Source organism: Manis pentadactyla, chromosome 11 (genome assembly GCF_030020395.1).
Source record: "Manis pentadactyla isolate mManPen7 chromosome 11, mManPen7.hap1, whole genome shotgun sequence".
NCBI classification, from domain to species: Eukaryota; Metazoa; Chordata; class Mammalia; order Pholidota; family Manidae; genus Manis; species Manis pentadactyla.
In genome coordinates, this window is record NC_080029.1 from 90786340 (window position 1) to 90813123 (window position 26784).

The 26784-nt window shown below is 41.5% G+C and overlaps 1 protein-coding gene across 8 annotated transcripts in view; it reads right to left on the reverse strand.

The window, feature by feature from the left end:
* NDUFAF1 (NADH:ubiquinone oxidoreductase complex assembly factor 1) overlaps positions 1–20511 on the reverse strand; it is a 30691-nt gene extending 10180 nt beyond the window's left edge. For all 8 annotated transcript variants that reach the window (XM_036923805.2, XM_036923803.2, XM_036923801.2 and 5 more), the window contains exons 1-2: positions 20380–20511; positions 253–902 (exon numbers count right to left, since the gene is read on the reverse strand). In XM_036923805.2, coding sequence (XP_036779700.1) covers positions 253–825 — 573 coding nt within the window. In that variant the 5' untranslated portion in view covers positions 826–902; positions 20380–20511. The remainder of the gene's footprint in view (positions 1–252; positions 903–20379) is intronic.
* Positions 20512–26784: the final 6273 nt, after the last annotated feature.

Here is a 26784-nt window from a genome sequence, read left to right on the forward strand (position 1 = left end):
CTCTAAGGGCTCCTCTAACATAAGAATGTCCCACTGGGGCAAAGTGATGCCTAGTAACAAGGAGCCTCTCCTCAGGAGCCACATCCCTCTTGTGCTTCTGCTTCACGCTTGTGCCCACTAGTTAGTTAACCTTACAAACATGAGATGCTGGGTGTTTTCATTTACAGAAACAAAAGCTATCTGCTATGTAGTTCATGCTGCAACGGAGTTCATCCCAGTTCACTAGAAAACAGGCTGCTGGGCCTCACCTACCCGTGGAATCCTGGAGACCATTGCACAGTATCCACTGCAGCCACTTTCCCCATCCTGCGGCACCTCTGAGCTCAGAGTTCCAGACAGCAGTGCACTTCGGTTATTCTTGCCCATTTGCAGGAACACTTCACTTCTACCTCCAATCGTCTTATCAGAAGTCACTATCCACTTATCTAAATCTTCTTTTCCACGAAACTTCCAGACAACCCTGGCTTGTTCCAGCAAGACCTCATGCAGAGGGCGACCTTCAGACCCTATCCAGTGATTCACAATATCATCCTTCAAATGCCTAAAATGGTCCTTTATTTCATCTTTAATTGCTTTATCAAAACTAACTTCAGGCTTCTCCTCAGGAGAAGTTATATCCAAAGCAACTTCTCTCTGTTGATGTTCTTGCAAACCTTCTTCAGTCTTCTGCAAGGAGGCTTTGCCTGGAGCAGCCTCTGGTTTCTGAAGACTACTGGAACAATAGTCAGCAAAGCGAGTATCCAAAAGTGGACACAAGGCAACATGTGGCTTGGGGCATTTTCTGAGAGTATAAGAACCACTCAACAATTTGTAAACTAAAGCCATGGTAAGAAAAAGTCTTCGATGTAAATTTCTCCCTGGGCTCACAGGGAAAGAATCTGCAGCAAATAGCCCAGTAACACCTATGACAGAAGAGACATTGAAGAGTTACCAGTGTAGCAATGAATGCATCACAATTTCAAATTCAACATAGGTCACTATTGTGAGATTCATGAAAATTAGAATTATTTTCTAATTCTATCAATGTTTACCCAAAGCCTACTATGAGCAGAATATTGTTTGCACAGTACATAACACATCCCACTGACTTGTGGGAAAATAACGAGACGCATAGAAACACAAGCCCCCTTCACAGAGTTAGTAACAACCCATAAATAATTCAAGCATGTGCTTCAAAAGCTTGTGTTAATTTTTTTTTTTTTAATTATTATTTTTTATTGAAGGGTAGTTGACGCAGAGTATTACATTACATTAGTTTCAAGTGTACAACACAGTGGTAGAACATTTATATACATAATTCTAGGTTCCAGCTATCACCCTACCAAGCTGTTACAATATCTTGACTATATTCCTTATGCTATACGTTACATCCCGGTTACTTATTTATTTTACCATTGGAAGTCTGTCCTTTTTTTTTCTTTTCTTTTCTTTTTTTTTTTGTGAGGGCATCTCTCATATTTATTGATCAAATGGTTGTTAACGACAATAAAATTCTGTATAGGGGAGTCAATGCTCAATGCACAATCATTAATCCACCCCAAGCCTAATTTTCGTCAGTCTCCAATCTTCTGAGGCATAACAAACAAGTTCTTACATGTAGAACAAATTCTTACATAATGAATAAGTTACATAGTGAACAGTACAAGGGCAGTCATCACAGAAACTTTCGGTTTTGCTCATGCATTATGAACTCTAAACAGTCAGTTCAAATATGAATACTCATTTGGTTTTTATACTTGATTTATATGTGGATACCACATTTCTCTCTTTATTATTATTATTTTTAATAAAATGCTGAAGTGGTAGGTAGATACAAGATAAAGGTAGAAAACATAGTTTAGTGTTGTAAGAGAGCAAATGTAGATGATCAGGTGTGTGCCTGTAGACTATGTGTTAATCCAAGCTAGACCAGGGCAATAAAACATCCACGTATGCAGAAGATTTCTCTCAGAACAGGGGGGGTGAGGTTCTAAGCCTCACCTCTGTTGATCCCCAATTTCTCACCTGATGGCCCCCCTGCGACTGTGCCTGTCTTAGGTTGTTCCTCCCTTGAGGAATCTTACCCGTCTCTGGCTAACCAGTCATCTTCCGGGGCCATACAGGGAAATGTGAAGTTGGTAAGTGAGAGGGAAGCCTTATTGTTTGAAAAGGTTAGCTTTTTACTTCTTTGCATATTTATGCCCTGTGGCTTCTATGCCCAGCATTTGTCTTGAGGTATCTTTACCACTTGGAGGAGTTATGATACTCGGTAAATTTGATATGAGGCACGAATTCTATTTAAGGGTTGTAATTAGGAAGGAAGAAGAAAAGCTATAGAAGTAGCAGACGGAAGAAAACATGGGAAGATTGATTATTTCTTTGACATATCTTCTTGTAGAGTAACTTCAGCATATATAGGTTTTAAGCTACTACTTAAATTGCGCACACACATTAACATAATAGGAGTATAGTTACATAACCAAAGCATATCTGTAATTACCAGCCATCTCCAGTGAAACCAAGAAAACCATTAAGGCACCTTAGGCATTTGTGAAAACTTATCTATGACATGGTGGATATTGTCCAACTGAACTTGAACAGTCTGAGAGAAATCAGACAAATTAAAACAACCCATTCCTGGGGACTGTTCACATGCCATATGTTCTTTGAACAGTAAATAGTCTGTAGTTGTAAGAGTTTGGAGTGCTACAATTTGCACTTCTCCAAATTCTTGGTTGAGTTCCAACAGTATAGATCCAGTCAAATTTGTTGTTTTACTGTATGCACAGGCCAGCTTAGATATCTCCTTCCTCATTCCCATGGCAAGTCCAGGAACTGGTGGGATGAGTGCATCTACAGCTGTAGCAGTGCGTGGATCTTTGTTGGGGTTTTTTGATGATCATCTTCTGGCATGAGTCTTCCTGAGAGTGCAGATGTTGGAAGTTCTTTTTCATATCGTATCTTAGTTCATTTTCGGGGTAGCCCAATTAGGCTTTGATCCTCTGTATAAACACAAACAGACCCTTTGCCTACACTTTTTTTTTTTTAATCATTAATCTACACTTACATGACGAATACTTTGTTTACTAGGCTCTCCCCTATACCAGGTCCCCCCTATATACTCCTTTACAGTCACTGTCCATCAGCGTAGCAACCTGTTGTAGAATCACTACTTGTCTTCTCTGTGTTGTACAGCCCTCCCCTTTCTCCCACCCCGCTATGGATGCTAATCTTAATACCCCCCTACTTCTCCCCCCCTTATCCCTCCCTACCCACCCATCCTCCCCAGTCCCTTTCCCTTTGGTACCTGTTAGTCCATTCTTGAGTTCTGTAATTCTGCTGCTGTTTTGTTCCTTCAGTTTTTCCTTTGTTCTTATATTCCACAGATGAGTGAGATCATTTGGTATTTCTCTTTCTCTGCTTGGCTTGTTTCACTGAGCAAAATACCCTCCAGCTCCATCCATGTTGCTGCAAATGGTTGGATTTGCCCTTTTCTTATGGCTGAGTAGTATTCCATTGTGTATATGTACCACATCTTCTTTATCCATTCATCTATCGATGGACATTTAGGTTGCTTCCAATTCTTGGCTATTGTAAATAGTGCTGCGATAAACATAGGGGTGCATCTGTCTTTCTCAAACTTGATTGCTGCGTTCTTAGGGTAAATTCCTAGGAGTGCAATTCCTGGGTCAAATGGTAAGTCTATTTTGAGCATTTTGATATACCTCCATACTGCTTTCCACAATGGTTGAACAAGTTTACATTCCCACCAGCAGTGTAGGAGGGTTCCCCTTTCTCCACAGCCTCGCCAACATTTGTTGTTCTCTGTCTTTTGGATGGCAGCCATCCTTACTGGTGTGAGGTGATACCTCATTGTAGTTTTAATTTGCATTTCTCTGATAATTAGCGATGTGGAGCATCTTTTCATGTGTCTGTTGGCCATCTGTATTTCTTTTTTGGAGAACCGTCTGTTCAGTTCCTTTGCCCATTTTTTAATTGGGTTATTTGTTTTTTGTTTGTTGAGGCGTGTGAGCTCTTTATATATTCTGGACGTCAAGCCTTTATCGGATGTGTCATTTTCAAAGATATTCTCCCATACTGTAGGGTTCCTTTTTGTTCTATTGATGGTGTCTTTTGCTGTACAGAAGCTTTTCAGCTTAATATAGTCCCACTTGTTCATTTTTGCTGTTGTTTTCCTTGCCCGGGGAGATATGTTCAAGAAGAGGTCACTCATGTTTATGTCTAAGAGGTTTTTGCCTATGTTTTCTTCCAAGAGTTTAATGGTTTCATGGCTTACATTCAGGTCTTTGATCCATTTTGAGTTTACTTTTGTATATGGGGTTAGACGATGGTCCAGTTTCATTCTCCTACATGTAGCTGTCCAGTTTTGCCAGCACCATCTGTTGAAGAGACTGTCATTTCGCCATTGTATGTCCATGGCTCCTTTATCAAATATTAATTGACCATATATGTCTGAGTTAATGTCTGGATTGTCTAGTCTGTTCCATTGGTCTGTGGCTCTGTTCTTGTGCCAGTACCAAATTGTCTTGATTACTATGGCTTTATAATAGAGCTTGAAGTTGGGGAGTGAGATCCCCCCTACTTTATTCTTCTTTCTCAGGATTGCTTTGGCTATTCGGGGTCTTTGGTGGTTCCATATGAATTTTTGAATTATTTGTTCCAGTTCATTGAAGAATGTTGCTGGTAGTTTCATAGGGATTGCATCAAATCTGTATATTGCTTTGGGCAGGATGGCCATTTTGACGATATTAATTCTTCCTAGCCATGTCCCCTTTAATTTCTTTTAAGAGTGACGTGTAGTTTTCAGAATATAACTCTTTCACTTCTTTGGTTAGGTTTATTCCTAGGTATTTTATTTTTTTTGATGCAATTGTGAATGGAGTTGTTTTCCTGTTTTCTCTTTCTGTTGGTTCATTGTTGGTATATAGGAAAGCCACAGATTTCTGTGTGTTGATTTTGTATCCTGCAACTTTGCTGTATTCCGATATCAGTTCTAGTAGTTCTGGGGTGGAGTCTTTAGGGTTTTTTATGTACAGTATCATGTCATCTGCAAATAGTGACAGTTTGACTTCTTCTTTGCCAATCTGGATTCCTTGTATTTTTTTGTTTTGTCTGATTGCCGTGGCTAGGACCTCTAGTACAATGTTAAATAACAGTGGGGAGAGTGGGCATCCCTGTCTAGTTCCCGATCTCAGCGGAAATGCTTTCAGCTTCTCGCTATTCAATATAATGTTGGCTGTGGGTTTTTCATAGATGGCCTTTATTATGTTGAGGTACTTGCCCTATATTCCCATTTTGCTGAGAGTTTTTATCATGAATGGATGTTGAACTTTGTCAAATGCTTTTTCAGCATCTATGGAGATGATCATGTGGTTTTTGTCTTTCTTTTTGTTGATGTGGTGGATGATATTGATGGACTTTCGAATGTTGTGCCATCCTTGCATCCCTGGGATGAATCCCACTTGGTCATGGTGTACGATGGTTTTGATGTATTTTTGAATTCGGTTTGCTAAAATTTTGTTGAGTATTTTTGCGTCTACGTTCATCAGGGATATTGGTCTGTAGTTTTCTTTTTTGGTGGTGTCTTTGCCTGGTTTTGGTATTAGGGTGATGTTAGCTTCATAGAATGAGTTTGGGAGTATCCCCTCCTCTTCTATTTCTTGGAAAACTTTAAGGAGAATGGGTATTATGTCTTCCCTGTATGTCTGATAAAATTCCGAGGTAAATCCATCTGGCCCGGGGGTTTTGTTCTTTGGTAGTTTTTTGATTACCGCTTCAATTTCGTTGCTGGTAATTGGTCTGTTTAGATTTTCTGTTTCTTTTTGGGTCAGTCTTGGAAGGTTGTATTTTTCTAGGAAGTTGTCCATTTCTCCTAGGTTTCCCAGCTTGTTAGCATATAGGTTTTCATAGTAGTCTCTAATAATTGTATGTATTTCTGCGGGATCTGTTGTGATTTTTCCTTTCTCATTTCTGATACTGTTGATTTGTGTTGACTCTCTTTTCTTCTTAATAAGTCTGGCTAGAGGCTTATCTATTTTGTTTATTTTCTCGAAGAACCAGCTCTTGGTTTCATTGATTTTTGCTATTGTTTTATTCTTCTCAATTTTATTTATTTCTTCTCTGATCTTTATTATGTCCCTCCTTCTGCTGACCTTAGGCCTCATTTGTTCTTCTTTTTCCAATTTTGATAGTTGTGACATTAGACCGTTCATTTGGGATTGCTCTTCCTTTTTTAAATATGCTTGGAGTGCTATATACTTTCCTCTTAATACTGCTTTTGCTGCGTCCCACAGAAGTTGGGGCTTAGTGTTGTTGTTGTCATTTGTTTCCATATATTGCTGGATCTCCATTTTGATTTGGTCATTGATCCATTGATTATTTAGGAGCATGTTGTTTAGCCTCCATGTGTTTGTGAGCCTTTTTGCTTTCTTTGAACAGTTTATTTCTAGTTTAATGCCTTTGTGGTCTGAAAAGTTGGTTGGTAGGATTTCAATCTTTTGGAATTTACTGAGGCTCTTTTTTTGTCCTAGTATGTGGTCTATTCTGGAGAATGTTCGATGTGCACTTGAGAAGAACGTGTATCCTGTTGCTTTTGGATGTAGAGTTCTGTAGATGTCTATTAGGTCCATCTGTTCTAGTGTGTTGTTCAGTGCCTCTGTGTCCTTACTTATTTTCTGTCTGGTGGATCTGTCCTTTGGAGTGAGTGGTGTGTTGAAGTCTCCTAGAATGAATGCATTGCATTCTATTTCCTCCTTTAGTTCTGTTAATATTTGTTTCAGGTATGTTGGTGCTCCTGTATTGGGTGCATATATATTTATAATGGTTATATCCTCTTGATGGACTGAGCCCTTTATCATTATGTAATGTCCTTCTTTGTCTTTTGTTACTTTCTTTATTTTGAAGTCTGTTTTGTCTGATACCAGAATTGCAACACCTGCTTTCTTCTCTCTGTTGTTTGCTTGAAATATCTTTTTCCATCCCTTGACTTTAAGTCTGTGCGCGTCTTTGGGTTTGAGGTGAGTCTCTTGTAAGCAGCATATGGATGGATCTTGCTTTTTTATCCATTCTATTACTCTGTGTCTTTTGATTGGTGCATTCAGTCCATTTACATTTAGGGTGATTATTGAAAGGTATGAATTTATTGCCATTGCAGGCTTTAAGTTTGTGGTTACCAAAGGTTTAGGGTTAGCTTCTTTACTGTCTTACTGTCTAACTTAACTCGCTTGTTGGGCTATTATAAACACAATCTGATGATTCTTTATTTCTCTCCCTTCTTATTCCTCCTCCTCCCTTCTTCATATGTTGGGTGTTTTGTTGTGTGCTCTTTTTAGGAGTGCTCCCATCTAGAGCAGTCCCTGTAGGATGCCCTGTAGAGGTGGTTTGTGGGAGGCAAATTCCCTCAACTTTTGCTTGTCTGGGAATTGTTTAATCCCTCCTTCATATTTAAATGATATTCGTGCTGGATACAGTAGTCTTGGTTCGAGGCCCTTCTGTTTCATTGCATTAAGTATATCATGCCATTCTCTTCTGGCCTGTAGGGTTTCTGTTGAGAAGTCTGATGATAGCCTGATGGGTTTTCCTTTGTAGGTAACCTTTTTTTTCTCTCTGGCTGCTTGTAATACTTTGTCCTTGTCTTTGATCTTTGCCATTTTAATTATTATGTGTCTTGGTGTTGCCCTCCTTGGATCCCTTGTCATGGGAGTTCTGTGTACCTCTGTGGTCTGAGAGGCCATTTCTTCCCCTAGTTTGGGGAAATTTTCAGCAATTATTTCTTCAAAGATATTTTCTATCCCCTTTTCTCTCTCTACTTCTTCTGGAATACCTATGATTCTTATATTGTTCCTTTTCGATTGGTCACTCAGCTCTCTTAAAATTCTTTCATTCCTGGAGATCCTTTTATCTCTCTCTGCATCAGCTTCTCTGCGTTCCTGTTCTCTGTTTTCTAGTCCATTAATGGTCTCTTGCATCTCGTCCATTCTGTTTTGAAGTCCTTCCAGAGCTTGTTTTATTTCTGAATTCTGCTTCCTTAGTTCTTGCATATTTCTCTGCAAGTCCATCAGCATGGTTATGACTTTTGTTTTGAATTCTTTTTCAGGTAGACTGGCTAAATCTATCTCCCCAGATTCCTTCTCAGGGGAAGATGTAGCAGATGCTGAAGCTGTCTGGGTTAGTCTTGTCTGGATCATATTTTTTTGCCTTTTCATGTTGACAGGTGCTATTGACTGTCAGCTGGGAGGGCCAAAATTTTCACTTGCTACTGGCCTTTCTTTACTGGGGCAACTGCGACCCCTAGTGGCTTGTGTTGGGTAATTGCGTGTAGAGTGGGTCTTTGTGTCTTGCCTGGCCGGAAGGGAGAAATTTCCCTTTCTGTGGGCGGAATTTGTCTCAGGCTGCTTCTCTGCTTTCGCAGCGCCCGGTGGGGTGATGGATGGGGGGGCTGCTTGACTGTTTGCCTCCGTGAGGGGTCTCAGAGCTGTTGCCCAGGGGGTTAGTGCACCCGGTTTTCCCTGTAATTTCCAGCTGCTGTACTGTGACCTGGGTTGTTTCTGTCAAGCTGTTAAGTCCCTGTCCCTTTAAGACTTTCAAAAAGCCCCCACTTTTCTTTGTCACAGGGGCATCAGCTTCAGCACCCGCTCAGAGGTCTTACTCCCTGTTCCCCCAGTATCCAGGGCCCCCTGGGCATGTACTGTGTCTGCGCTCTGGCCCGGATGGCTGGGGCTGGGTGTTCGGCAGTCCTGGGCTCCGTCTCCCTCCCGCTCTGCCTGCTCTTCTCCCGCCGGGAGCTGGGGGGAGGGGCGCTCGGGTCCCACCGGGCCGGGGCTTGTATCTTACCCCTTTCACCAGTCGCTGGGTTCTCGCTGGTGTAGCTGCAGTCTGGCCACTGTCCTGCGTCTTCTGGTCTCTCTTTTAGGGCTAGTTGTGTTTGTTGTATTTTCAAAAGTATATATGTTTTTGGGAGGAGATTCCCACTGTCCTACTCATGCCGCCATGTTGGCTCCGCCTCAGCTTGTGTTAATTTTAAAGCAAATTTTTATGTTGGACTTTTAAGGAAATGACTAGTTCCAAAAATAAGACATTCAACCAATTCACTCCAGGACCTAGGCTTCATTTTAGCATGCCACCTATAAAGAGAGAAACTAGAAATTCAGATGGCCAACAGGTACATGAAAAGATGCTCCACATCGCTAATCATCAGAGAAATGCAAATTAAAACCACAATGAGACATCACATCACACCAATTAGGATGGCCACCATCCAAAAGACAAACAAAAGCAAATGTTGGCAAGGATGTGGAGAAAGGGAACCCTCCTACACTGCTGGTGGGAATGTAAATTAGTTCAACCATTGTGGAAGGCAGTACAGAGGTTCCTCAAAAAACCCAAAATAGAAATACCATATGACCCAGGAATTCCACTCCTAGGCATTTACCTTAAGAATGCAGGAGCCCAGTTTGAAAAAGACATATGCACCCCTATGTTTATCGCAGCACTATTTACAATAGCTAAGAAATGGAAGCAACCTAAAAGTCCATCAGTAGATGAATGGATAAAGATGTGGTACATATACACAATGGAATACTATTCAGCCATAAGAAGAAAACAAATCCTAACATTTGCAACAACGTGGATGGAGCTAGAGGGTATTATGCTCAGTGAAATTAGCCAGGAGGAGAAAGACAAGTATCAAATGACTGCACTCATCTGTGCAGTATGAGAACAAAGCAAAAACTGAAGGAACAAAACAGCAGCAGACTCACAGAACCCAAGAATGGACTAACAGTTACCAAAGGGAAAGGGACTGGTGAGGATGGGTGGGAAGGGAGGGATTTGGGGAAAAAGGGGCATTATGATTAGCACACATAATGTAGGGGGAGGGGGGCACAGGGAAGGCAGTATAATGTGGAGAAGACAAATAGTGACTCTATAGCATCTTACTATGCTGATGGACAGTGACTATAATGGGGTATGTGGTGGGGACTTGATAATGGGGAGAATCTAGTAACCACAATGTTGCTCATGTAATTGTATATTAATGATGCCAAAATAAATAAATAAACAAACAAAAATAAAAAGAGGAACTATAGTGTGCATTTTATGTAGGGTCAGAAAACTTGGACTTGACACCTGGCTCTCCCCACTTATTAACTTGCAAGTATTGTGAATATTGGCAACTTTATACGGCTAAATCTAATAATGCTGTTTACCCTCGGGTAAGCAGCTGATCTTTTAAGACCTCCAAATCCTCGAGAGTAAGGATAAGTTAACACCTTCCCAACCTACCTAAAGGGATTCTTCTGAAGATTAGATGGACTGATGGCTATAAGAGGGTTCTCTGATCCAGTAAGTATGACAAGATCCCCAACATTCCTCATGTCTAATAAGCTCTTAGTCCACAGCCCACACTTTGAGAAATAAGGCTTTGACTATCAGTAGTATTTGAGCTCCTCAAAGATAGAACCTTGCATGGGTTTCGGCCCCAGGTAAGTTCACTGTGGATTCAGTGTGACCAAGGAAATGACAATAGAACGTTCTTGGGGTGAAAGGGTTATAACCAACTTTATTTCCATGGTGGCAGGTCAATCACTAAAATCGCATCCACTCAAAGTGAGTCTTTATGCAGCAAGCTGGTCTCTGCCTCTGGGCCTCTGTCCTCTGCTCTGCTCTCCCACAGCCTTGCAGCCATGCCACCAAGTCGCCCAGAGCACTGGGTGGAGCTCTTTATATAGAGTCAATAACAACGTATTGTCCACATGTGTGTAGTGAGCTAGCCAACCAGGGCCAGGTGAGACTCCTGGCCACAGGAACCTTCACTTTATCCACAAACCTAAACAACCTAGCACTAATACCGTTATATTTAAATACCATTCTTAATATTTGCAAATCATCCCAATATATATCATTTCATTTAATCCCTGTAACACTCCTGTTAAGACAAGTCAGGTAGATATCTCCTTTCTCTAGGAAACACACCAACAGGTGAAGTGACTTGCCTAAGCTCACAATGCTAGTCAGTATGGAAGCTAGCACTAGAACCCTGGGCTAAAGTCCTTCCATTAGAGGCTGCTGCCTCCCTATACTTAAAAGATTAGCAATATAACTTCTATACCTCTAGAAAAATAACAACTTTGCTCTTAGCAGCAACATTAAATGAGTGCTGACAGGAAATGCTGCCAGAACAAAGAGGGATAAATAGTCCCTCCTCCTACCTAGTCCAGCTACCCCTAAGAAGAAATAAAGTAAGTGATTGTGGATAAAATGAGAGTTCCTGTGACTAAGAATCTCACCTGGCCGTGGATGACTAGCTCACTGCACCCCTATGGGCAATACCTGGCTGTTGACTCTATACAAAGAGCTCCACCCAGTGTTCTGGGCGTGACACAGTGGCAGGGCTTCAAGGCTGCAGGAGAGCAGAGCAGAGGCTGGAGTGGTGGCAGCGCCGAGGACAGAGGCCCAGAGGACGGCTGTGTGGGATGACTGTGCAGAGAGGCCCAGAGGACAGCTGTGCAGGCAGAGAAGCCCAGAGGACAGATGTGCAGACAGAGGGGCCCAGAGGCAGAGACCGGCTTGCTGCATACAGACTCACTCTGAGTGAATGGGATTCTAGTGACTGACCTGCCACCTGGAAATAAAGTTGGGTATAACCCTTTCACCCCAAAGAGCGTTCTGCTGTCAATTTTCTTTGGTCACATTGAATCCATAGCGAACTTGCCCAGGGCTGAAACCCACTGGCAAGACAATTGGCAAAAGTCGGCAGGGTTCATTGTTGACCCAAGAAAAAGACAAGCTGCCCTTATGGGAGGGGTGCTTCAGCGAGCTGCCCGTATGAATGGGGAAACAGTGGATCATCCCCCAATGGATATGTGGTCCGAGGTGGCTTGCCTCCTAGAGGACTGGGCCCCACCCCAGGACTGGAGGCAAGTGAAGGTGACACCTGAGGCAGTAGGGATGGCTCTTGGTATAGTAAGCAGATCCTTTGAGAAGCAGCGTGCCCGTGAGGCAGCGGGGACTGTGGGTTGGCCACTTCTCACAGTCTTAAAAAGGTCTACAGAGAAGACCCAAGAAATGGCGGCATGAGAACCCAAGCTGCAAATTTCTGTGGATTGATTCCCTGAGGAAGGAGATGGCCTTGATGCGGGAGGAGGCAGCCCGAGAGCGCCAGCAGCAAGGTGCCATTGGTGATGAGATGGCAGCACTGCCAGGTGTTCTGAAAGAGGAAGAGGCCATCGAGGAAAAAGACGAACTCCTGAGGGAAGCACAGGCGGAGGTGGCATGAGAACATCAGCTGCGAAGCATTGAGCTGAAGGTAAGAGAGCTCCTGAAGATTGAGCTGGCATTGTTGCAAGGCACTGTAACAGAGGAGGCACTTGGGGGAGTGGAGAGAATGGTGCCATCAGCCCCAGAAATGGAGGAGCTGGGGAAGGATGAAGGGGAGGTGCCGGAGGCACTGGTCCCTCCTGTATTGAAAGCACACCCAGTGGTTGTAAAGAAAATAAAGACCCAGCAGCTGAAAGTTCCCCAGGGAGAGGAGCAGCCCCCCTCCCCAGGTCGGGGAGCACTCTGTGGTCCGCCCCTGTACTCAGGCTGAGCCGGTGTCTGTGGGACTTAGGGGTAGATGGAATTGTTCTGTCGGGATCAGAGGGGAAAGCTGTCTTCCCTGACAGTGCAGCCCGCCTTGAGGCAGCGATAACAAAATGTGAGGTGACACGTACAGTAGCTGAAGTAACGAGAACCCAGAAAGAAATAAGACCTGTTACTCACAGGAGGAATTTGAAGGGCCTCGTGAGGGTGACGAGGACCCAGATGTGGGTTGATTTGATACAGGCAGGAGTAGATCAAAAGAAATTATAGATGGGAAGCCAAATAGGATCTTACTGGAGTGTGGGGAAGTTGGGGTTCCTATGGCCAGGATCCTCACTGAACTTAAACCACCTGATGATGTAACTGGCCTGTTGCTGGGCTGCCGCTTCCACACCTTTAGGCAATAAGCTATTATTGCACTATATAGAGAGCTTGGCCCAGTGCTCTGGGCGGAGGCAGAGATGCTAGTGCTTGACCTGCCACAGGAGAACAAACTGGGTAATAAACCCTTTCACCCCAAAGAACGTTTTGCTGTCAATTTCTTTGGTCACACTGAATTCATAGCTAACTTGCCCGGGGCTGAAACCCATTGGCAAGACAGGAGCTATGGCAACAACTGAAACCAGAGCAGCAGTTCCAGCCATTAAGACCAAAGAGGCAGAGGTCAGAGACAAGCCATAAGTCTGGCCTGTGTGTCTGCAAGACTTTTTGCTGGAGAGGCTGGAGAACAATATTCGAGCTTCTTTGCACAGGGACCATTGCAGAGGACTAACGGCACATAGATTGAGAGGAGAGAATCTTGGAGGGGTGGAATGTGGATAAAATGAGAGTTCCTGTGGCTGAGATTCTCACCTGGCCATGGTTGACTAGCACACTGCACACCTGTGGGCAATACATGGCTGTTGACTCTACATAAAGAGCTCCGCCCAGTGCTCTGGGGCGACACGGTGGCAGGACTGCAAGGCTACGGGAGAGCAGAGCGGAGGCTGGAGTGGTGGCAGCGCCGAGGACAGAGGCTCAGAGGACGGCTATGTGGGACGACTGTGCAGAGAGGCCCAGAGGACAGCTGTGTGAGATGGCTGTGCGGACAGAGGGGCCCAGAGGCAGAGACTGGCTTGCTGCATACAGACTCACTCTGAGTGAATGGAATTCTAGTGACTGAACTGCCACCTGGAAATAAAGTTGGGTATAACCCTCTCACCCCAAAGAGCGGTCTGCTGTCAATTTTCTTTAGTCACACTGAATCCATAGCGAACTTGCCAGGGCTAAAACCTATTGGCAAGACAGTGATGTTAATTTTTCTTTCTCCTGCCCTGGTGCAAGAGACCAGGCGAGAGGAAGAACACAAAAACTCACCCACAAGCCAGAACATGTCACTGAATCAGAAACTAAATGGAGAACTGAAAACTTACCAAAAAAAAGCCTCAAAAATGCCAAAATCCAAAAATCCAGTTCACCTGCCTCAGCTGCCTAATAGTTTACATCAAAATGACACCCAGACAACTCTTAACTACAGCACAGAGGATTCATTATCCTTCTAGAACACCCCTCCTCCATCACTCCCCACATCAGGTGAATCACCACTGTTTTGCCAATGGTTTCAGCCACAGGCAAGTTCGCTATGGATTCAATTAGACCAAAGAAATGACAATAGAACATTTTTGGGGTGAAAGGGTTATACCCAACTTTATTAACACGGTGGCAGGTCAATCATTAGAATCCCATCCACTCAGAGCGAGTCTGCATGCAGCAGGCCGATCTCTGTCTCTGGGCCTCTCTACCCCCGCAGCCATCTCAGTCTCTGTCCTTGGAGCTGCCACCACTTGCCAGCACAGTCTTGTCTCTGCAATCCTGCAGCCCTGCCACCATGCCACCCAGAGCACTGGGCGGAGCTCTTTATATAGAGTCAATAACAATGTATTGTCCACACAATAGTGAGCTAGCCAACCAGGTTCAGGTGAGAATCTTGGCCACAGGAACCTTCACTTTATCCACAACCACCTTCTCTCTCCTAGGTCACTGAACTCTGCTCCCTACTTCTAGGTTTGAACCCCCAATTTCACTTCTTCCCATCACTCAGCACCCAAAAGGGACTAAAACAAAAAAATGATCATTTACTTTCTCTAATTAAATCCCTTCAGAGGCCCTCTTGTGGTCTTAAGAATACAGCCCAACGTTCTCCACAGCATCTCCAAGATCCTCTGTATCTGGCCTCTGCTCATTTTTCTAACCCCACTCTGTGCTCCAGTAAGCACCACCCAGGATCCCTTTCTGGGATTCAGGCCTTGGCCAATTGCTGGTCCTGGGCCAGGAATGCCCTCTACCAATTTCACCTGATTTGTCCTTTGGGGCTCAGCTTAGAGTTCTGTTACCTCCTCGAGAAATCCTTAACTAAACTCTACCAAGACCCATATCCCACTGATGTGTTCTCACTGTATCCTGAGCTCCACTTTCCCTGCTACAGTTTACTAGCCAGTTTCACTTGTCAGTCTCTCCCACCAGACTGGAAGTGTCTTGAGGGGAGAAACTATTTTCATTGTAGTTCTTCCAGCTCCCAGGATGGTGCCAGGCATGCAGGAGGCTTCTAATAATTACTGAATAAATAATTATCTCCATATTTCTCCACCTCTGCCACCAGTACCTTGGTTCAGGTCTTTATTACTTCTTACTGGGATTATGGTAATTCCCCTAACAAAGGGTCTTGCAAACTTTAAAATGACTATAAATCATCTGGGAATTTTGTTAAAAATTCAGATTCTGATATAGCAGGTATAGGATGGGTCCTCAGATTCTCTATTACTAACAAGCTCCCACGTGAACCACCCCCCAAAAAAACCTGTAAGTAGTAAAGTTCTAATTCATCTCCCTGACTCTGATCTTTCAGATGGATTTTCTCAATCCATCCTTTGCCTGGCAACAAAATGGATTTTTCTAAATATGACGGCTCTCCCCTTATAGTAATTCAGCAATTCACCCCCAGAAATTCAATTCCTAAAATGGTACACAAAGCCCTCCAAAATATTCCCAACTGCCTGGCCCAACTTCTCCTCACATCCATGGGCAATACCCTTAGCTCTTTTAAGATCAACTGTAATTATGTATGAACACAGAAGGGGAGAAAAAAAGTAAGAAAGAACAATGTTCAAACCATAAATGTGACCAAACATTCATTATCCTGGCTAATATGAGTGACTGCTGTATCTTGACCAGTCATGGCATTAGCCTCACTCTAGAGAGATAAGATATAATCATAGAATCATCTCTACTTCCTGACTTCTTTCCCCAAAATCACCTAACATAAGCTTAAAACCAATAATAAATCCCTACTAACTCCCTCTTACTGAGATGCCCCATGGTTTCCCATGGTGTGTATTCTCTCTCATTACAAGAAATAATAAACCCATTTGTTCAACAATAGGCATGTTTCTGGAGGCCTGTGACACTGCTCTTCTTCTGCATACTCACAAAAACCTGTGCATACTTCTCATATATTGCAAGACAGGCTTACATCAGGAAAGAACAATCCCATATGAACAGTCTAAACTCACAATTAATGAAACTAGAAAAAGAAGAACAAATGAGGCCTGAAGTGAGTAGGAGAGACATAATAAAGATTAGAGTAGAAATAAATAAAATTGAGAAGAATAAAACAATAGAAAGAATCAATGAAAGCAGGAGCTGGTTCTTCGAGATAAAAATAAAAACAGATAAACCCCTATCCAGAATTACCAAGAAAAAAAGAGTCTACACACAAAAACAGAATCAGAAATAAGAAAGGAAAAATCACTACAGACACCACAGAAATACCAAGAATTATTAGAGAACACTATGAAAAATTACATGCTAACAAACTGGATAACCTAAAAGAAATGGACAACTTTCTAGAAAAATACAACCTTCCAAGGCTGACCTAGGAAGAAACAGAAAATCTAAACAGACCAATTGCCAGCAATGAAATAGAATTCGTAATCAAAAAACTACCTAAGAACAAAATCCCTGGACCAGATGGCTTCACTGCTGAATTTAATCAAACATTTGGTGAAGAGCTAATGCCCATCCTCCTTAAAGTTCTCCAGAAAGCAGAAGAGGAGGGAATACTCCCAAACTCATTCTATGAGGCCAGTGTCACTTTAATACCAAAACCAGGCAAAGACACCACAAAAAAGAAAACTACAGACCAATATCTCTGATGAACATAGATGCAAAAATATGCAAGAAAATATTAGCAAATCAAATTCAAAATACATCAAAAAGATCATCCATCATGATCAAGTAGGATTTATTCCAGGGATGCAAGAATGGTAAAATATTCAAAAATCCATCAACATCATACACATCAACAAAAAGGACAAAAACAACATGATTATCTTCACAGATGCTGAAAAAGCATTCAACAAATTTCAACATCTATTCATGATAAAAATGCTCAACAAAATGGATATAGAGGGCAAGTACCTCAACATAAAATATGACAAACTCACAGCCAATATCATACTTAACAGTGAGAAGCTGAAAGCTTTTCCTTTAAGATCAGGAACAAGACAAGGATGCCCACTCTCCCCACTTTTATTCAACATAGTTCTGGAGGTCCTAGTCACAGCAATCAAACACAAAGAAATAAAAGGCATCCAGATTGGTAAGGAAGAAGTTAAACTGTCACTATTTGCAGATGATATGATATTGTACATAAAAAATCCTGAAGAATCCACCCCAAAACTACTAGAACTAATTTCTGAATTCAGCAAAGTTGCAGGATACAAAATTAATACACAGAAATCTGTTGCATTCCTATACACTAACAGTGAACTAGCAGAAAGAGAAATCAGGAAAACCATTCCATTCACAATTGCATCAAAAAGAATAAAATACCTAGGAATAAACCTAACCAAAGAAGTGAAAGACCTATACCCTGAAAACCACAAGACACTCATGAGAGAAATTAAAGAAGATACCAATAAAAGGAAAGGAAATACATCCCATGCTGAAGGATAGGAAGAATTGATATTGTCAAAACGGCCATCCTGCCTAAAGCAATCTACAGATTCAATTCTTTAACAAACTACAGCAAATCGTTCTAAAATTCATATATGGAACCACAAAAGACCCTGAATAGCCAAAGCAATCCTGAGAAGGAAGAATAAAGTGGGGGCATTATGTTCCTTGACTTCAAGCTCTACTACAAAGCCACAGTAATTAAGACAACTTGGTACTGGCACAAGAACAGACCCATAATCCAATGGAACACACTAGAGAGCCCAGATATAAACCCAAGCATATATGGTCAATTAATATATGATAAAGGAGTTATGGACATACAATGGGGAAATGACAGCCTCTTCAGCAGCTGGTGTTGGCAAAACTGGACAGCTACATGCAAGAGAATGAAACTGGATTATTGTCTAACCCCATACACAAAAGTAAACTCAAAATGGATCAAAGACCTGAATGTAAGTCATGAAACCATAAAACTCTTAGCAGAAAACATAGGCAAAAATCTCCTGAATATAAACATGAGCAACTTATTCCTAAACACATCTCCTCAAGCAAGGGAAACACAAGCAAAAATGAACACACGGGACTACGTCAAACTAAAAAGCTTCTGTACGGCAAAGGACACCATCAACAGAACAAAGAGGCATCCTACAGTATGGGAGAATATATTTGTAAATGACATATCCGACAAGGGGTTAACATCCAAAATATATAAAGAACTCACACACCTCAACACCCAAAAAGCAAAAACCCAATTAAAAAATGGGCGGAGGATATGAAGAGACAATTCTCCAAAGAAGAAATTCAGATGGCCAACAGGCACATGAAAAGATGCTCCACATCGCTAATTATCAGGGAAATGCAAATGAAAATCACAATGAGATATCACCTCACACCAGTTAGGATGGCCAACATAGAAAAGAATAGGAACAAGTGCTGGCAAGGATGCAGAGAAAGGGGAACGCATCTACACTGCTGGTGGGAATGTAAACTAGTTCAACCATTGTGGAAAGCAGTATGAAGGTTCCTCAAAAAACTCAAAATAGAAATATCATTTGACCTAGGAATTCCATTTCTAGGAATTTACCCAAAGAAAGCAAGATCTCAGATTCAAAAAGACATATGCACCCTTATGTTTATCGCAGCACTATTTACAATAGCCAAGATATGGAGGCAACCTGTGTTCATTAGTAGTTGAATGGATAAAGATGTGGTACATATACATAATGGAATACTATTCAGCCATGAGAAGAAAACAAATCCTGCCATTTGCAACAACATGGATGGAGCTAGAGGGTATTATGTTCTGTGAAATAAGCCAGGCAGAGAAAGACAAGTACCAAATGATTTCACTCATCTGTGGAGCATAAGAACAAAGCAAAAACTGAAGGAGCAAAACAGCAGCAAACTCACAGAACCCAAGAATGGACTAACAGTTGCCAAAGGGAAAGGGACAGGGGATGGTGGATGGGAAGGGAGGGAGAAGGGGAATAAGGGGCATTACGATTAGCACACATAACCTAGAGGGGAGCACAGGGAAGGTAGTACAGCACAGAGAAAACAAGTAGTGACTCTGGCATCTTACTATGCTGATGGACACTGAGGTATGCAATGGGGTATGGGGGGGACTTGATAATATGGGTGAATGTATTTACCACAATGTTTTTCATGTGAAACCTTCATAAGAGTGTATATTAATGATACCTTAATAAAAAAAACTTGATAAACAGAAAAAAACAGCAACCTGTGCCTACTTCTCACAGTGCTTTTGTAATGTGAGAATCTTGCTTTTATGTCTACCTAACTAGCCTTATCTCCTTATCTTAGGGAATAGAGCTTAAATGTAACTGATGCTCAATAATGTTTGTTGAATAAATGAAAACCATGTAAATATTGTTTTCACATGGACTGAAAACAGAAGGGAACTGGAAAAAAAAAAGTTGATCTTAAGTCCTGGTATAAAAGGTAATCTTTAAATTTCCCTCAGTGTGCATAAATGATTTTACCTCTACATGTACAGTAATTTGGGAAACAAATGATTAAGCCCTTAAAGTGCAACTTGTACAATCATAAAAATGTTTCCGATGAGCCCTATGCTTAGGCTACACTACTAAGTGGCAAATAAGGAGGAATTAATATGGCACATACGCCAACATTACAAGTATAAAAATGTACAGACATGATGGACAGTGACTGTGAAGGGGTATGTGTGGGGGACTTGGTGAAGGGGGGAGCCTAGTAAACACAATGTTCTTCATGTAATTGTAGATTAATGATACCAAAAAAAAATGTACAGACAAAAAAGGCTCTGCTGGAGGGAAAAATGGCTTCAAGTCGTATGTAGGATGACAGGATTATTAGTAATATTATTCCCCCTATTTCCCAAACCCTTAGTAGTGTTGTTACTTCTCTAACAATATAACTTTAATTATAATTTTTTTGTTTCATATCTTTATCAGTAAAGTCAAACTCATGAACTGGATGATTCTGGGCCGAAACTGGTCAGTTTTGACGGCAAGGTAACCCACGCAGCCAGAGGAGCAGTCCTAGTAAAGACTGTACATCCAGGGCTTACTATGTGCCAAAAACTGTTCTAGGTGTAATTTCATTGATTCCTCACAACAGCCCTGAGAGGTAGTTATTCCAATTACAAAGACGAGGAAACGCAGGTTCCAAGATTAAATTACCCAAGGTCATACAGCTAGGAAGTCGTTAAGACTGACTGGAGCTCCGGTTGTTTAGCTCCCGACCCAAGTCGAGGAAACACTCCGGACCCTGCAGGGGCGAGGCGGCCCCGGGAAACCTCACCCGTTACGGCTGCCTCGCTGGCTCACGTCCCGGCCGCACCAACCACAGACGTCTACCTGTTGCCTCCCGGGGCCGGCGCCGGAGAGTAGCTTCCGCTCTGGGTGCCCTGCTTTTCCCGGCCGAGTACTCAACTTTCTCCGTGTAGATCCATCCGCCTTTTCAGTCCGGCGCCAACCAGTCGTTGACACTAATGTTCCGGTTCCTGGCGGAGGCGGGGGAAGAATAACAAAGATCCCGGAACCCGGCAAACTAAGACCTTTAGTCGACTAGCTTCCCAAACGGCCTGGGTTCCATCCTTCCTGATCTTTGCTGACCTTTGTGAGAAAGTGGGGAGAATTCGGGAACTCTTTCGCCTCTCCTTCCAGCATCCAGTCTTCACGCTGCAAACTCCACCTCGCATCTTCCAAACAGGCAGGTATTGCTAAGCGCCTTTCCCCCCAGGCGTCAAGGTTCCTTCGTGCTCCACCTCCCTGCAGCCGCCTAACAGCTGTCCACGGCCCCGGGAGTCCGCTTCTGCTGGAATTGCCCCGGAGGCCTTTGGAAACCCACCACGCACCTGGACAGAAAACCTTCCTACCCTTCCTCAGCCTCGCCCGGTGGGGTCGCCTACTGCGCAGGACTTATAGTGTGCATGCCTGTTTAAGCACTTTCAACATTGTATCTTAATTATTCATACACTTCTCACTTCCTCCGCCAATCTGTGAGCTTCTTGGGTCCAGAACTGTTATTCTTCCCCTGTCTCCAGCACCTAGGATTGTATTAGCTGGATTAAGCGATCAGCGTGAATTTGAATGAATTATAACCCCTGGCAGTTAACACCATTCTTCTCCAAGGTTTGGAAGGACCTTACTTTTAAATACGATTGCCTGTTCCAAGTTTCCTGCACCACTCGTTTCCACCTCATCACCTCTTCTTGAAATTCTTGGCTTTCCTAGACTCTACACTTATCTGTTTCTCCTCCCTCCTTGAACCGTCCCTGCCTCCTTCACTGATTCGTCTTTCTCTTCCCATAAACTTAACAGCCGGTTGTCTCCAAAGCGTAGCTTGCGTCTTCCTCTTTCAAAGTTTCAGATGTGAGTTATTTACAATGTGACACTCTCTTTCCCTAAACCCCAGTATACATATCCAACCTCTTGGTAGCAGTTCCTGCTATAGGATATACCATCAGCACCTCTGCTGATATTGTGAAGAAAATTGTTTTGCATTAAGACAAAATAAAATGAAGGTGAGAGACAGTAATCAGAGAATTAAAGGAGATCCAGTCAGCATTTTATACTGCCAGTTCTAGTTCTAGTTGTTCCTGAGGCCCAGCTGCATCTATTATTTTCCCATGGCTTTAATAGTCTTTCCTTGACTTCTAAGCACCAATAATTTGCCTAAAAACTAGTTTTGAGTTGTATTTCTATCACTTGCAACCAATAGGTCCTAAGATACATTGACTCTACCTATTCAGGACACACTTAACTCCCATGCTCCCCTTAAAACTTTTTCCATAATTCACCCATCTCATAATGATTGCTGTCCTTCTGACATCCTACAATATACTTTATGCTATAACACTGGCTCTTAATTATGTTCATTTGATAACTAGATTATAAACGTGACTGAACTGCTCTTTCATTTTATGTAGTCAAGCCTTTTCTTTTCAACAGGTGGGTAAAAATCTTAAAGGTGGTGATTTTGTCATATACTTTATATGTTAGGAATGTTAGGTAGAATGATAGACATGAGCAGCTGGGGAAAGAGGGGAGAAGGTTCAAAGAAAAAAAAAACGCCCAAATTCTGTCCAGGTAGGGCGTCCCATGTCAAGTCAACAAAGGCTTTGCAGGGAAATAACATCTTTGCCTACTCGGACCAGGCCAAACCAGTCCCAACCAGATCTTCAGGAGGTTGCCCTTATCTTCATGGTCTAAGATGGAGTTCTGTTATTTCCAAGTTCTAGGCAATAATATGAAAACAAAGGGGAATGAGGGAGAACATACATGATAGCTGTCTTTTTTTTTTCTATCATTAATGTACAATTACATGAACAACATTATGGTTACTAGACTCCCCCTATTATCAAGTCCCCACCACATACCCCATTACAGTCACTGTCCATCAGCATAGTAAGATGCTATACAGTCACTACTTGTCTTCTCTATGTCATACTGCCTTCCCCGGGTCCCCACCCCTACATTATACGTGCTAATCGTGATGCCCCTTTTTCCCCCTTATCCCACCCTTCCAACCCATCCTCCCCAATCCCCGTCCCTTTGGTAACTGTTACTCCATTCTTGGGTTCTGTGAGTCTGCTGCTGTTTTGTTCCTTCAGTTTTTTCTTTGTTCTTATACTGCACAGATGAGTGAAATAATTTGATACTTGTCTTACTATGGCTTATTTCACTAAGCATAAGACCCTCTAGTTCCATCCATGTTGTTGCAAATTGTAGGATTTCTTTTCTTCTACTGGCTGGATAATATTCCATTGTGTATATGTACCACATATTCTTTATCCATTCATCTACTGATGGACACTTAGGTTGTTTCCATTTCTTGGCTATTGTAAATAGTGCTGTGATAAACATAGGGGTGCATATGTCTTTTTGAATCTGGGCTCCTGCACTCTTAGGGTAAATTCCTAGGAGTGGAATTCCTAGGTGAAATGGTATTTCTATTTTGAGTTTTTTGAGGAACTTCCATACTGCTTTCCACAATGGTTGAACTATTACTTACCCACCAGCAGTGTAGGAGGGTTCCCTTTCTCCACATTCTTGCCAACATTTGTTGTTGTTTGTCTTTTGGGTGGTGGCCATCCTAACTGCTGAGAGGTGATATCTCATTGTGGTTTTAATTTGCATTTCTCTGATGATTAGTGATGTGGAGCATCTTTTCATGTGCCTGTTGGCCATCTGAATTTCTTCTTTGAAGAAGTGTCTGTTCAGCTTCTCTGCTCATTTTTTAATTGGCTTATTTGCTTTTTGTTTGTTGAGGTGTGTGAGCTCTTTATATAATTTGGATGTCAACCCCTTATTGGATATGTCATTTACGAATATATTCTCCCATACTGTAGGATGTCTTTCTGTTCTACTGATGGTGTCCTTTGCTGTACAGAAGCTTTTCAGTTTGATATAATCCCACTTGTTCATTTTTGCTTTTGTTTCCCTTGCCCAGGGAGATATGTTTATGAAGAAGTTGCCTGTGTTTATTTTTTTTCTAAGAGTTTTATGGTTTCATGACTTACATTCATGATCCATTTTGAGTTTACTTTTGTGTATGGGGTTAGACAATAATCCAGTTTCATTGGACATGTAACTGTCCAATTTTGCCAACACCAGCTGTTGAAGAGGCTTTCATTTCCCTATTGTATATCTATGGCTCCTTTATCATATATTAACTGACCGTATGTGGTTGGGTTTATATCTGGGCTCTCTAGTCTGTTCCATTGGTCTATGGGTCTGTTCTTGTGTCAGTACCAAATTGTCTTGATTACTGTGGCTTTGTAGTAGAGCTTGAAGTCAGGGAACATAATGCCCCCATTTTATTCTTCCTTCTCAGGATTGCTTTGTGTATTTGAGATCTTTTGTGGTTCCATATGAATTTTAGAACTATTTGCTCTAGTTCATTGAAGAATGCTGTAGGTATTTTGATAGGGATTGCATTGAATCTGTAGATTGCTTTAGGCAGGATGGCCTTTTTGACAAATATTAATTCTTCCTATCTGTGAGCACGGGATGTGTTTCCATTTATTGGTATCTTCTTTAATTTCTCTCATGCGTGTCTTGTAGTTTTCAGGGTACAGGTCTTTCACTTCCTTGGTTAGGTTTATTCCTAGGTATTTTATTCTTTTTGATGCAATTGTGAATGGAATGGTTTTCCTGATTTCTCTTTCTGCTAGTTCACTGTTAGTGTATAGGAATGCAACAGATTTCTGTGTATTAATTTTGTATCCTGCAACTTTGCTGAATTCAGATATCAGGTCTAGTAGTTTGGGAGTGGATTTTTCAGGGTTTTTTATATACAGTATCATGTCATCTGCAAACAAGGACGCTTTGACTTCTTCCTTAGCAATCTGGATGCCTTTTATTTCTTTGTGTTATCTGCTTGCCATGGCTAGGACCTCCAGAACTGTGTTGAATAAAAGTGGGGAGAGTGGGCATCCTTGTCTTGTTCCTGATCTTAAAGGAAAAGCTTTCAGCTTCTCACTGTTAAGTATGATGTTGGCTGTGGGTTTATCATATATGGCCTTTATTATGTTGAGGTATTTGCCCTCTATACCCATTTTGTTGAGTTTTTATCATGAGTGGATGTTGAATTTTGTTGTATGCTTTTTCAGCATCTATGGAGATAATCATGTGGTTTTTGTCCTTCTTTTTGCTGATGTGGTGTATGATGTTGACGGATTTTCGAAGGTTGTACTATCCTTGCATCCCTGGGATGAATCCCACTTGATCATGATGGATTATCTTTTTGATGTATGTTTGAATTCAGTTTGATAATATTTTGTTGAGTATTTTTGCATCTATGTTCATCAGGGATATTGGTCTGTAATTTTCCTTTTTTGTGGTATCTTTGCCTGGTTTTGTTATTAGAGTGATGTTGGCCTCACAGAATGAGTTTGAGAGTATTCCCTCCTCTTCTACTTTTTGGAAAACTTGAAGTAGGATGGGTATTAGCTCTTCACTAAATGTTTGATAAAATTCAGCAGTGAAACCATCTGGTACAGGAATTTTGTTCTTAGGTAGTTTTTTGATTACCAATTCAATTTCCTCGCTGGTAATTGGTCTATTCCGATTTTCTGTTTCTTCTTGGGTCAGCCTCGGAAGGTTGTATTTTTCTAGAAAGTTGTCTATTTCTCCTAGGTTATCCAGTTTGTTTCCATATACTTCTTCATAGTATTCTCTCATAATTCTTTGTATTTCTGTGGCATTCATAGTCATTTTTCCTTTCTCATTTCTGATTCTGTTTATGTGTGTAGACTCTCTTTTTTTCTTGATAAGTCTGGCTAGGGGTTTATCTATTTTGTTTATTTTCTCAAAGAACCAGCTCTTGCTTTCATTGATTCTATTGTTTTATTCTTCTCGATTTTATTTATTTCTGCTCTAATCTTTATTATGTCCCTCCTTCTGCTGACTTTGGTTCTCATTTGTTCTTCCTTTTCTAGTTTCATTTATTGTGAGTTTAGACTGTTAATTTGGGATTGTTCTTCTTTCCTGATGTAGGCCTGTATTGCAATATACTTCCCTCTAAGCATGGCCTTCACTGCTTCCCACAGATTTTACAGTGTTGAATTATTGTTGTCATTTGTCTCCATGTATTGCTTGATCTCTGTTTTTATTTGGTCATTGATCCATTGATTATTTAAGAGCATGTAATTAAGCCTCCATGTGTTTGTGGACTTTTTCACTTTCTTTGTGTAATTTATTTCTAGTTTCATGCCTTTTGTGATCTGAGAAGCTGGTTTGCACAATTTCAATCTTTCTGAATTTACTGAGGCTCTTTTTGTGGCCTAGTATATGATCTATTCTTGAAAATGTTCCATGTGCACTTGAGAAGAACATATATCCTGTTGCTTTTGGATGAAGTGTTCTGTAAATGTCTGTTAGGTTCATCTGTTCTAATACATTGTTCAGTGCCTCTGTCTCTTTACTTATTTCCTATCTGGTTGATCTGTCCTTCAGAGTGAGTGGTGTGCTGAAGTCTCCTAAAATGAATACACTGCATTCTATTTCCTCCTTTAATTCTGTTAGTATTTGTTTCACATATGTAGGTGATCCTTCTACTGTCTTTGGTTCTCATTTGTTCTTCCTTTTCTAGTTTCATTAATTGTGAGGTTAGACTCACAATTAATTGGTTGCATAGATATTTATAATAGTTACATCCTCTTGTTGGACTGACCCTTTATCATAATGCAATGTCCTTCTTTGTCTCTTATAACTTTCTTTGCTTTGAAGTCTATTTTGTCTGGTACAAGTACTGTCTCCCTATTAATTGCATGAAATATCTTTTTCCATTCCTTCACTTTCAGTCTGTGTATGTCTTTGGGTTTGAAGTGAGTTGCTTGTAGGCAGCATGTAGATGGGTCTTGTTTTTTTATCCATTCAGTGACTCTATGTCTTTTGATTGGTGCATTCAGACCGTTTACATTTAGGGTGAATATCAATAGGTATGTACTTATTGCCATTGCAGGCTTTAGATTTGTGATTACCAAAAGGTTCAAGGGTAATTCCCTTACTATTTAACAGTCTAATATAACTCACTTCTTATGCTATTACAAACACAATCTAAAGGTTCTTTTTTTGTCCTCCCTTTTCTTCCTCCTCCATTCTTTTTATATTAGGTATCATATTCTGTACTCTTTGTCTATCCCTTGATTGACTTTGGGGGTTGTTGATTTTGCATCTGCTTAGTAATTAATTGTTCTAC